At 58.7% G+C, this 12,685-nt stretch overlaps 1 protein-coding gene across 6 annotated transcripts; it reads right to left on the minus strand.

The window, feature by feature from the left end:
• Window positions 1-465: 465 nt before the first annotated feature.
• On the minus strand, window positions 466-12,685 carry SPRY3 (sprouty RTK signaling antagonist 3). Of its 6 annotated transcripts, none has more exons than XM_063416635.1 (2): window positions 12,535-12,685; window positions 466-7,061 (listed from the first exon to the last, which is right to left on the minus strand). In XM_063416635.1, the coding sequence occupies exon 2, from the start codon at window positions 7,012-7,014 to the stop codon at window positions 6,100-6,102; it is 915 nt and encodes a 304-aa protein (XP_063272705.1). In that variant the 5' UTR covers window positions 7,015-7,061; window positions 12,535-12,685; the 3' UTR covers window positions 466-6,099. The 6 variants fall into 6 exon arrangements, with proteins under 6 accessions (XP_063272705.1, XP_063272706.1, XP_063272708.1 ...); XM_063416636.1 differs by lacking the exon at window positions 12,535-12,685 and adding an exon at window positions 10,938-11,132; XM_063416638.1 differs by lacking the exon at window positions 12,535-12,685 and adding an exon at window positions 10,868-10,999.

Raw genomic sequence — 12,685 nt, forward strand, 5'->3', positions numbered from 1 at the left:
GCTGGGGTGTGGCCCAAATTGCTCCTGGTTTGGGCTAAACCCACCCCCAAGGTGCCTTCAGCAGCCGCTGGGGAAGGAGCAAGGTGGCAGCTGCAGCTCCTCCTGCAGAAGACACCCAAGGCCCTGTGGCATCACCCCCTCTCCTCTGGCGGTGGGAGAGGCTTTTGGAGCATGTTGGAATCTCTCTGGGGTGACTGAAAGCCCCCAAGCAATCAGGAATGCCTTACCTAAGTCCCCCCCTCTTTGCTCCTGCCTTTTGCCACCTGAGCTAGCCCTTCCTCAGGGATTTGGGACAGCTGCAGCAGGGGGGCACACACTGGATTTTGGAGGTTTGAGCATCAGAAGACTCCCAGGGGAGACCTCATGGAGGCCAGGTTAATCCCCCCAGTTCTCAGTCCCTGCCCAGACATCCAGGCAAAGCCTGAGCCATGCCCTGGCCACCACAGAGACAAGAACAAGACCACATTCAAAATTAATATATATTTTTATTGAATAGTTGTTCTACGTGGGCTTGTGAAGCCACCCACAGAATCACTTCTTTCACCTCAGCAGTGGTTCTGTAACAGTTATCAGCTTTGCAAGAGAAAAAATCCAAACAGAAGAGGGTGCAGTAAAATAAATAGGTTGGGGTTTTTTCCTTATCTTTAAAATAAACTTTTCAAATAAATACTTTGGTTTTTAATTTTTTTTCCCTTAAAAGGTACAAGAGTATTGTCAAAAAAATCAGCCATCAGGTTATAAACATATAATATACCTTATAGAAAGGAACTGGAACGGAGAGAGCCGGGGAGGGATCTTTACAGGCTGTACAGAAGGGCTTTGTACCCAGAAACTCGGGATGGGAGCCTTGGGAACCCAGGCCTGTCCTGTGGAGCCCAGGGGGATCTTCCAAGGAGTGCTTTGTGCTGAGGACACCGAGGGAGGAGCAGGATGTGGAGCTGCTGCCAGGAGAGCATCCCGAAGGAAAGGGGGAAAGGGACAAGGTGAGGACGGGCCAGGCTTGGGACACACGGTGACCTTGGCACAGAGGGTGTGGGACCTCCTCTCCCAGGCCCGGCCCTTGGGGTGGGATTGGTCCTGCTCGTGACGAAGCCCTTTGGGCACAGCAGGAGAGGGACCCAGAGCCTCCCTCACACATTCCCGCTGCCCCGGAGGGCTGTGACCCCCTCCCATCCATCCAAAACCCCTCCTGCCTGCAGTGCCCCTCCGAGGAATCCCGGGATTGCATCCTCAGGGGACACTTCTGTCACCTCAAGCAGGAGAACAGATCCCAGCTCCACTCCCAGTAGGACTCCAGGAGGGTTTGCAAGAGATCCTGGTGCTCACAGAGAAATACCCAAAGCAAACTGAGCCCAAGAGGTCCCAGCTCAGAGTGGTTTGGGCCACCTGGATCGGTGAACATCCCCATGGGCTCCACAGGCTCCTTGGAGGAGCCAAGCCTGAACTGGATCCTGTTAAAGACCAAGAGTGAGCTTTGGGGTGGGGGTCAGCCCTTTTCACATCCCTATCACAAACATCTGACCTTCCAGGGTCTGAGCACTTGCAGCTTTCTCCAGCCTTGGAGCAGCCCAGGAAGGAGCTACAGCAGCAGTGCTGGGAACAGGAGTTTGGGGCACAGTGGGCTCCTTTCCTGTGCCAATCCCACAGCAGCTCCCCTCAAGCCCAGCTCACCCCTCTCTACCACACTTCAGAGCCATTCCTAATCTCTGATTCCAGGTTTGGCATCTTTTGGTCAATGGTGTTTTTCCTCTCCCCATTTGGGTTCACCCCTGGGGATGGGCACGAGTGAACTCAGTGGGATTTTGTGGGAATCTGTGAGTCCCAAGGAGCTTCCCCCTGCTCTTCGAGGCACTGATGTTTCTCAAGGAGGAGTGTGCAGCAGCTCAAGGACCTCTTCAGCCCTTCCACCAGGAGCAGTGGGATGGGAAGGACGCTCCAGCCTGGTCCCCACGACCCCTCCCCACCAGGGCTGGGACTGATTTGCCAGTGGGGAAAAAGGGGAGTGGGACCAAGGGAAGCCTTGGAGGAAGCAGAAAACATCAGAGGTTCTTGCATGGACGGAGCTTTGGACTCCTGGGTGGGAAAAGGAGGCTCTGGATGGGGAGCAGGGGGAGCTCAGGTCCTGCTCAGCAGCTTCTGCCTCCTGTTCCTTTGGCACCTGAATCTCTTCCCCTGCCTCAATCTGCCCCCAGCCCTGCATGTTCCGTGGCAAAGGAAAGACATCAAGCCAGGAACGCTCCTTCACATTGTGGATCCATCCCTGTGGGAGAGCAGAGGGCTCCACATGTGACGCTCACAAAAGAAAACCAAAAAAGACACGTCAGGACAGAGAGAAAGCCCAACTGCTGGGACAGGCAGCTGCAGACAAACACCCCGAGCAGATGGGATCTGACTCACGGAGGGTGGGGCAGGAAAGGGGCTCCCAACCCCAACCAGAACCGGGGCCCTCTCTGCAGGCAAAACCAAACAGCCTGGCAGCTGAGGTGAGGATGGAGCAGGATGGATCTGGTTGGAGGAGGTTGGGAAAAGCTCAGGGGATGAATCTGAGGCTGCCCACAGCCTTCCCCACCATAGATGAGCTTGGTGAACCAGAGCTTCGAGTGTTTCTCCTTGGAGAGCTTTTGGTGCTTCCCAACCTCTCCTGCCTGCAGAGAGCAAGGAGGGGAAATGTGTGAGGGCCCCAGGTGGAGCTGGAAGCAGGAATTCCAGGCGGAACCACCTGTCCCCATGAGCAGGGCAGAGACCAACAGGCTGAACTCCTCTAGCCCCCGCAGGTCCTGGACACGGCTTTGGTGTCTGCCCTCGGTGAAAACAAAGCCCTGCTCTGATCCAGCAGCCCTCAGTGCCCAGTTGGGGCTCTCCTCCTCCACACTTCCTAGAATCATGGAATCATTCCTGCTGGAAAAGCCCTCTAAGTCCACTGAGCCCAAACATTAACCCAGCACGGTGAGCCACCACTAAACCACGTCTGCAGGTGCTGCATCTCCACAGCTTTTAAAGCCTTCCCCTTCTACATGTCCAGTATTTCATGGAATGTATCTCCCAGATTTGTCATTTCATGGAGAGGAGACATTCCAGAGGCCTGGCCACGCTCCCCTGCCCTCGCCAGGCTGTGGCACCATTCCCTGGTGGGAAGGGAGCCTCTGCACTGACCCAGAAAAAGCCCATTAGGAGAAGGCTTCTGGCAGTCCTGGCCTCCCCCAGTTCATGGAGGTCACTGTGCTGCTGCTGCCATGCCAAGCAGGGCTGGCTCTGGGGAGCTGATCCACGGGCAGCCTGCTCCTCATCCCCCAGCCTCAGCACCTGGGGGAGGTCACCCCACGCTCGCATGACTTGGGAGACCGTGAAAATGATGAAGCTTCACATGTTGAGTCATTCCACCATCAGGAGAGGAAGCAATGAATTGCAAAGATACAGAGGTGGTAACTAAATTTACAAGTGGGATCCGTTTAAAAAGGAGGAGAAAAAAAATCAAAGTAGAGCAAGTTGGAAAATTCTGTTCATTAGTTTTCTTTAAAAAGTTTCAATGAACTGTTTCACATTCTCATTCAAGGGAGACAGTTCCTCCAACCCACAGGGAAAAAGGGACCTTTTCTCCCTAAAAATGCTCTCTGGTTTTTATGAAGAAGGAGTTTAATCAGCACCAATAGAAGAGTGAACTGAGCCTTCCAAAGGAAAGAGACTCCTGGAGGAAGTGTCTCCCCACAACATCACTTGAAAGTAGGGAGCCAAGCAATTATTGGCATAAGGATAGACGTATTTGCAATGTATTTTATATTTGCTGCCAGAGGAATGATCTTAGAGGGGTTCACACACCTACAAGGCATCCTCTGAGAAGGGCATGGCCTAAAATCCAAATGATTCCAGAGTCCAGCTGGCCTCAGGAATGGACCATGCACAAATGGGCTCTGTCCTTTCCTAATGCCAGGAGATCCCTCTGCATCCTGAAGCATCATCCTGAGATACCCACAGATCTTTCCACATCCCCCTCAGGCTCTGGGGGAAACCAGGGAGAGGATTTCACTCATGTCCATTACACTCTCCAGCACAAACCTCCCACCAGGGATGAGATTCATCCCCCATTCCCCATGGAACCTTGAGCTCAATGTTTGGGTGCCATTTGAGTCAGGGGAGCCGAGCACAGCCAGCACAGAATTGAATGAATAATGCTTCCAAGCGGGATGAATCACTCCCTGGAACTACTTTTCTCCGCAACAGAGCGAGCTTGGATCCACCATGATTTTTAGAAAGTAAATGGATGGAAAGAGGAGTCCCACAGTGAGATTCCACTTCTGCCTCACCTCCCAGCCAGCACTGAATCCCACCCTCCCTGCAGAGCAGACCCCCAGACAGCCTGTACACGTCCCTTTCCCCCTTCTCCCAACAACCTGGGAACCAGGGGTCTGGAATTAGCAATAAACTGACTGGGAAATCATCTTTTCCAGCATGTGCAAGTGCACCAGGGAGCCAAACCTTGTACCTGGCACTGTTCACAGCAGTATCATGAATATTATTAGTAATAGACCTACCCATCCTAACATTATATTTATATCTACAAAAATAGATCCACAGAACTCTACGGAAAGAGGCGGCTGGGAGGAGGCGTCGGATGGCCCTGGGAGCTGGGTCCTGGAGAAGCCAAGGGATGTGTTGCATATATTCCTCCAGGGACACCATTCTCTCCTCTGTGTGCTCACACACCTGGGAAGGGGAACAGGCAGACAGAGCCAAGCTCCAGGACACCACCCCGGCTCCAAACTCCCCCAAATGACACCAGCGAGGTCACAACCAGGAGCTGGCACTACACAGAGATGGGGCTGAGCCCAGGACCACCAGCAGTCCCCCAGCCACAGCAACTAGCTGGGGTTATTATCATGCAGCGAGGCAAGGCGGAGCCCTGACCCGGATTGCAGTGTCTGTCTGTCCTGCAGAGGGCCCAGCACCAGGGCTGCCTCCAGCCCTGTTCCCGGCTGTCCGTGATGGCAGAACCCCCTCAGCGAGGCGGGGACTCAAAGGAAACTTGGCCGGGAAGGAAGGTCGGGGTCTCCAGCTTCGACACTTCCTCCTGCTCTCCTGTCTCCAGCCCAAGGCAGGGTGATAGAAGCCCCTTTGGGGAGTCCCCGGTGTGGTGGCTGTTCATAGTTGGCTTTGCCATACTTTTTTAAAGTGAATTCAGTGCTGGTGGAAGGTACCAGATTGGGGTTCGAGCACAGAGCCGGTGGCTGTGGCATCTGCTGGGTGGTGGGATGGAGCCAGGCAGCAGCTCCCACCTCAGGCAGCCCTCCAAGGCCTGGAGAAATGAATGGCAATTTCCAAGCAGCTCCTTGTTCTCAACTAAATCCCAGAGGGGACCTTTCCCTTGCTGCAGTCGGGCAGGAGCGAGTGGGCTGGGCTGCCTCCGATAGCTCCTTCCCCTGCCAGAAGGTTTCTAAAGCTTCCCACACCTTCTCTTCCTCTTTGAGACAGAAAAACACAGTGCCACCTCATTTTGGAGCTCACTCACTTCTCCCAGCAGCTTCCAAGTCTGGAGGGAAGCCACTGCCACTGGTGAGACCCCTTGGCACCCCAGCCCCTTGGGGAAAGGGACCTGTGACCGCCTGGGGGGAGAAAGACCACCCATGGAAAGTGCTGGAGAGGGAGAAAGAGTGGGAGGATTAGGTCTGGCTCCCAAGGGGCTCTGGCACAGGGATACACTGACCTGTCTCCTCCCCCATGGAAAAGGACCATGCTGTGAGGCAGCTCCCACAGCCACAGAGAACAAAGTCCTGAGGGGCCTCAGGTGACCCTGCCTCTGGGTCACCTTTCCCTGTGGGACACAGCCAGGGCAGGCACCCTCAGCTCGCCCTGCCTCTCCTGTCCCTCTCCCACATGTGCAAAACCACCGGTACCCTTCAGCTCGGTGCCAGCTCCCCCGGCCACCCAGCCAGGGTCTCCCAAAGCCTGGGGGACCCCCAGGTCACCCGTCTCAATCCTGGAAGGTGATGGTGGGGAGGGGGGGGCACTGCAGAGCAGAGGGAGCCGAGAGAGGAGGGGGATAGAGGAGAGAAGAGGAGGAGGAGGGGGAGAAAGAGGAGCAAAGCCCACTTCTCCTCGGGAGGGTCATACCGGCTTGTCCAGCGTTTTGGGGAAGGGCGTGCCGCTGGCGGAGGAGATCTTTCTGCAGACTGTGTTAGTGTGGCTCTGGCAGCGGCAGCCGGGGCGTTTCAGGCCATCATAACCCCTCTGGCAAAGTTTGAGGCACCCCAGGGTGGGAAAGTAGCAGCAGAGGCAGGGCAAGAGGAGCGACAGGACGCTCATGGCAGCCCAGCGGGCGCAGCAGGAGCCCGGCCCGCAGGAGCAGGGGTCGTCGGCGCAGGTGTCCTCGTCATCGGTGGAGCAGTGGTAGAAGAGCCCCTTGACGCAGCAGAGGCAGGTCCCGTAGTCGAGGAGGCTCTCTGCGGAGCAGAGGCAGCGCTGGTTGCAGAGCCAGCAGGAGGGCAGGCTGCGGGCAGCCGTGCAGCGCGGGCAGCGGCAGCGCCCGCACGCCTCGCACAGCAGCAGGTGCCCGTGCGCCGGGGGCTGCTCCGCGCCCTTCCGCGGGGACTCCTCCGCCTTCAGCTCGCCGCCGCGGGGCTGCGTCCGCACCAGCGAGTGCCCAGAGTGCGACGGCGTCAGGCTGCTCAGCAGGCGCTGCTCGGAGGCCGTGGTGCTCTGCGACACCGAGCTGGCCGTGCTCGAGTGGCTGAGGTGCGGCTGCAGAGGTGGCATCTGGTGCTGCTGGCTGTGGCTGCGGTGCAGGTCCTGGAAGGTGGAAGAGGCCAGGCGGTCCTGAGACCACTCCTGCTTGTGCGGAGGCTGAGACAGTGAGGGGTTGGAGCGGGCTTGCTGGAAGCACACCGCCGGTCTCTCCACATAGTTGTTGCTGGCACGGATGGAGCGGATTTGGTCGATGGACAGGACCTGCTGGAAGTCCTCGGCAGGTGGGTCCATGGTCTCGTCGCAGCTGAGTTCAGCCACGCTGGAAGAGAGCTGCATTTCCAGGAGCCAGGAGATCCTGTGACATCAGGGCACATCTAAAAATCCTAAAGGATGGGGCAGGAAGAGAGAAAATATCCCTGTTATGTGATCCATCCATCCAAATCATTGAATCACAGACTGCTTTGGGATGGAAGGGACCTTAAAGCTCATCTCATTGCAGTCCCCTGCCATGGGCTGGGACACCCTCCACTAGAGCAAAGTAGGACACAAAGGCTGGCTGGAGAACTCCAAATGAAAGGATTTCCAACAATCAGACCGGCGTAGTTCTGTGCCTGGGAATACTTAGGCTGGACACATCCCAAGGGAAGGGCTGTCGGATCTGCCCCTCAACCCCAGCGGGCACAGCCTCTCTCTGTGCTTTTGAGTCTTCCATATCCTTCCAGAGGATTTCCCACCCCTCACCAGGACCTCCTTCTCCCTCCCCAGGGACACGTGCTGGCCTTTTCCAGAGGAGGGGAAATGGGAAGCAGCATGACAGAGCTGGGAGCGGTGTCTCCCTCAGAGCAGGGACCCCCTGCTTTGGGGGTTCCCAGCACACCCTGAGCAGCCTCCTGCTCCCATTCCCTGCACACACTGGGAGCACTGGGATGGGGAATCTGAACACAGTTAACTCTGAGCAGCAGCACTAACAAATTAAAATCACACAATGGTTAAGGTTGCAAAAGCCCTCTAAGATCAACAACTCCCACCATCAACCCAGCACCACCACCACCACATTTACCACTGAACCATGTCCTCAAGTGCCACATCCACATTTTTTTTGAACACTTCCAGGGATGAAATTGAAACTAATGAGCCCCACATTTGTCCAAGGACAGGACTATCCCACAGACTCCAAGTCCTGGCAGACTGCAGCATCCTACTAGCCCATCCACAGCCCAGGAGCCAATTTGCCCCCATCAGGAGCATTGGGAAGGGCAGTTTGAAGGGCAGGGAACCCCTTCAAACCTGGCACAGATACAAGGGAAGGCAGCCTTGGCACAGGTAAGCCTTGTCATGGCCCTCACACCACCCTGACATGCCCTTCGCCGTTGTTTTTAGGACATGGCCCTTCCCAGGTGGCAGTGCTGGCAGCACAGCCTGCTGTGCCCAGGAACCTCAGCACTGCTGAGGGCTGTGGCACCGGGCAGGGAGGACTCCATGTCCCACCACTCACCTTCCTGGCAAGCCTGACCCCATGGCAGCAGCTCCATCTCCAAACCCTCATTTGCCAGACCCTCCAAACCCTCATCTGCCTGGGGAGAACTCTCGGCAGGACTGGGAGAGGAGAGGGACCAGCAGGCACGAGGAGCCACAGGACAGCTTGTGGCCCTGGGAGTGAGGGAGGCACAAAGCTCCCACTCTGCACATGGAGCTGCCCAGGAGTGCCCGGAGGACGGACATCACTCACTGCATGCCAGAGCCCAGCCACGAGCTTCCCCCCAGCACTTCCAGCCCAGATTTCCATGTGGGATAGGTGCTTCCTCTGCACAGCCAGCTTCCCCGGGACCGAGCAGGCAGATCACAGGAGTGATCCCTCCGTGACATGGATTTTGTCACGGTGCCCGGGCCCACAGGAAGAGCCGTTCCAGGAGGAGGCTCCCCCCGGCATTGCCCGCGCTCTGCAGGACAAGGCGGCCACCGCTTTCAAGTAGTTGAAGGGGCCACAGGTAGAATCTGCTCATGCAGCAGAGAGAGGCAGAGGGAAGATTGATTTTCATTAGCTAGGCTGACCTTGAGGAGCAGGGAAAAGCAAAGGCAACTTACTTTGACTGTTCAAGCAAGATCTCGTCTCTCCCATCCCCCTCTCTGGAAAGGAAAGGCAACTGATCTGCTCGGATTTGGGATTTTCCCCCCTCAATGCAATTCCCCGTGTGGGGAGATGCAGACAGTGAGGAGTCGCTCACCCAGGACACCCACAGGTGATTTGAGCACCCTTTTCTTTCACAGCAGTACCAAGGGGAAATAGGAGGGCTCGGCCGACCCGGGGAAGGTTTGTGAGCACCCTGCCAGGATAGGAACAGGCCAGAGGCAAAGCTCCCGTGGCTCTTGCCTGCTGCCACCGAGCTCCTGACCTGCGAGGGTCTTACTAAAGCACAGGCTGGGGACCTGAAGCCCCAGTGCCCCCCTGAAGAGGGATGGCCCATGCCAGCCTGCAGCTGGGACTGTGCAGAGGGGAGCCAAGAGCAACCTCAGTGCATTCCCACATCCCTCACAACCCAGATCCTGCCGGGATGGGATCATTCAGGGAATGACGCTGGTTCCACCTGGGAGCAGCTGCTTACACCAGGGGTCCATCCCCACTCACCTGAGCTCAGTACTTGATCATTCAGACTTGGCCAGGGAGATGACCCCTGTGGGTGTCCTGGGGGGCTCGAACCACGGGAACCCCCAAAGGGAGAGACCCCAGAGAGGGTCCTGCAGCCACGGAGCCGATGGGGCTGGCAGATAAAGGGCAGGCAAAGAGCTGGCCCAATACAGGTAACCCAAATCCTCTGAAGACCTGGAGCTCAGGAGGAACGAGGAGATCCCTGAGCCGGGCTGGGGTGGGAGAGACAACGTGAGGAGAAGCCAAGCCCAGGGGACACAGGCAGAGAGGAGTTGGCCATAGGCTGTGCCGGACACTCTGGATCTGGGGGGAGGGCTCAGACACAGCATCTTGAGAAAGACTGAGCTGTGATTCCCAGGTGCAGGGATCAGACAAGTACCTGGACTCACTGGCTGGGGGCACATAAATGTGGGAACCAAGGGGAGCTGAACAGAACATCTGTGGGTCCTCCAGAGGGACTGAATGACCGGAGCTGGGACCGCGCTCCCTCCTCCTCCTCTTCCCTACCCCGGAATAGCCCAGTGCCCCCGACTCCCTCCCAGCCCTCCCTGCTCCAGCCCGATTCTAGGGCTGCAATCAGTTCATATCCCAGCCCCCCCGAGCGGAGCATCCCCGGGGCTCTGCTGCAACCCTTCCTGCCTACCTGCCCACCTGAGGGGCCTGGGGCAGCGTCCCCCCAGCCTCCCGTTCCTCCTCACACCCTGCCTGCCAGGCGGGCATGCCAGCCCCGGAAACCGGGCCAGCTTTATGGCCACCACCAGCCCCAAACATATAAAGTTCGTGTGATAATGGGCCAGAGGAGAGATCGTAAAAGCAAATGATTTACAGGCTGGAGGTGGCTGCGAGCCGGGGACAAGCGGCTCAGGGCACCAGGTGGGAGAAAAGGAACCCCCCCGCCCTGGCTGGGTGTCTCGGGGTGGAGCGGGAGCTGGGGGAGGCTGAGCCCCCGGCCCCACTCAGCGCGCAGCCCACGCGGGGCTCGCACCCGGCGCGGTCCCGCAGCCCCTCCACGCACACGCAGCCCCCGCGTCCCCGGGATTCCCGGGCACCGCCGCGCCCGCAGCCCGCTCGTGTGCGGACAACCAACGGGAAAACCCACGCGTGACTCGGACCCACACGCAGCCCCACCAAGCGCACCCCACGCGTGTGCAGGACCCCAACCCCCACCGCACGGAACCGCAACTTCCTTGCACGGCCCGTGCCCATCCAGGGACCCGCGTCCCTTCGGGAACAGCCCACGCCTGCCAAGGACCCCCGCCCGCTCGGCCCACGCATGTCCCCCCGCCGCGTTCCGCTGCCGTCCCGCAGCCCACGCGTGTCCGCGCCGGGCGGACTCACCCCGCAGCCGCCGCCGGTCCATCCGCTCGCGGAGCCCGAGCGCGGCGGGGGCAGCCCCGGGGCGGGCAGCGGGGCAGCCCCGGCCCCGCAGCCGAGCCCCGCGCCGCGGGCAGCGGGAGCGGCGGGGGGGGCCCGCGCTCGGTGGGAACGGGAGGCTGGGAGGAGGAGGGAGGAGGAGGAGGGATGGAGGGAGGAGGGAGGGACCTGGCGCTGCCCGGGAGCATCGCGCTCCCCCTCGCTCTGCGCTGCCTTCCCGGAGCTCTTAACGCTTTACCCAAGTGGCGTCATCCCGCTGAAATGGACTCGGCCCATTAGCGGCTCCGCAGAGCCCCGCAGCGCTCCCCAGGCGCCGCTGCCGCCCAGCCCCGCCGCGGGATGCTCAGCCGCTATTTAAACGTTTCCGTCTGCCCCGGGCTCCGTGTACCTCCCTGCGCCACCCGGGATGGCCTGCCCGCACCCCGGGCCGGTGTTCCCCCTGCGTCCACCGGGACAGCCCCCCCGGGGACACAGCAGCGTCACCGGAGGGGTGGCGGTCAGCGTGGCACCGTGGCAGGAGCGACTCAGGATCCATCACCCCGCGTCTGATCCGTAAATCGCCGTGAAACGGGCACAGTCACCTCACAGAATCATGGAAAGAGTGGGAAAAGACCTCTAAGGTCACAGAGTCCAACCTTCTCCCAGGTCCCCTCTTCCCAGGAGGCACTCGGGATGGCCCAGGTGCCATCCACTTCCCACACCTCCCAAAAGTCCAAACCCACACCTGAATTAGCTCCTGTAGACACACACTCGGCAGAGAGGCTGGAAAGCAGCTTTTCCACACTGAGACCCACAGAACCAGCCCACACACATCCCACTCTCTCAGAAACAAAAAGCTTGGACTCAGGGTCCAAGCAGGACCTGGATCTTCCATCCCAGAGGTTTTCCCAAGTCACTGCATGCTCTGTCCTTCCTGCTTTCCTGCCCATGGCTCAGGAGCACCAGGGGTCCTTGTGATACCCCTCAGCCCCATTTACAAGTAAAGTGGACCTGACTTGGCAGTTCCAAAGACACAAGGCCACCCTGATGACGCTGGATATCACCTGTGGACCCCAGCAGAGCCCCCACCCTCCCTCCATTCACCTCGACACTTTCAGGGTGGTCACCCATCCCTTCTGGGAGTGCCCACCAGATGAGCAAAGCAACACCCTCAGCTCAGGGAGGGCTCATAATCTGCCTCAGACGTGTGAAGATGAAACCACCAAGCCCTCAGCCCCCCAGCCAGGTGCCCAGCAGCACAGGACTCTCTCAGTGTGGGCAAGTCCCCAGGCTGGATGGCAAACACAGAGTCTGTGTGTGAGGGCAGGATGGCGAAAGAGGGGAAGAGAAGGACCTGGAATAAGAGTGATAAATCCAACTCTGCTCCTCTGGCTCTAACAGATGGGGACAAACTGGGATGACCCCACAGACCTCAGGGGCTCTCTCCCAGTTGATGCCAGCAGAAACACTGGAATCCGCCCAGCTGGGGCCAGTGACTCCACTCTCCCACACGGTGCCCTGCTGAACCTTTGCAGTCTCATTTTTAGGCATTTCTAGGCTGAGGGTTTCTACATCTCCATGGGATTCCACCAGGGATGCTTCTCCGGGAGTTTCCCCAAGAAGAACGAGTCCTTGACAGCATCCCTCAGCCTCAGCTCTAGCTCAGAGCCTTCAGGCTGAATCCCTCTGTGCTCCTGCCAGCCCCTCCTCTTCTCCCCATCGCCCTCAGCTCTGTCTTTAAAGGCACAGAAAGGATCCGAGCTGCCTGATTCCCAGCCAACTGGCTGAGAGCACCTGACTGCCGGGAGCACGTGTGATGTCCTCCCTTTCTCCCAGCCCAAATCTCTCACTCCCACCTTGAGGTGCCGGTGATTCAGGCTTCCCTCGCTGGCTCATAGCATCCCAGCCTGCGTCGTGCTCAGCCGGCGCCACTTTATTCCTCACTCGCTGCCGAGGGAGGGCCAAAAGGCATGAATGCAGAGCTCCCGGGAGGAGTGGGAGGGTGGG

This window comes from Prinia subflava, chromosome 20 (assembly GCF_021018805.1).
Source record: "Prinia subflava isolate CZ2003 ecotype Zambia chromosome 20, Cam_Psub_1.2, whole genome shotgun sequence".
Lineage (NCBI taxonomy): Eukaryota > Metazoa > Chordata > Aves > Passeriformes > Cisticolidae > Prinia > Prinia subflava.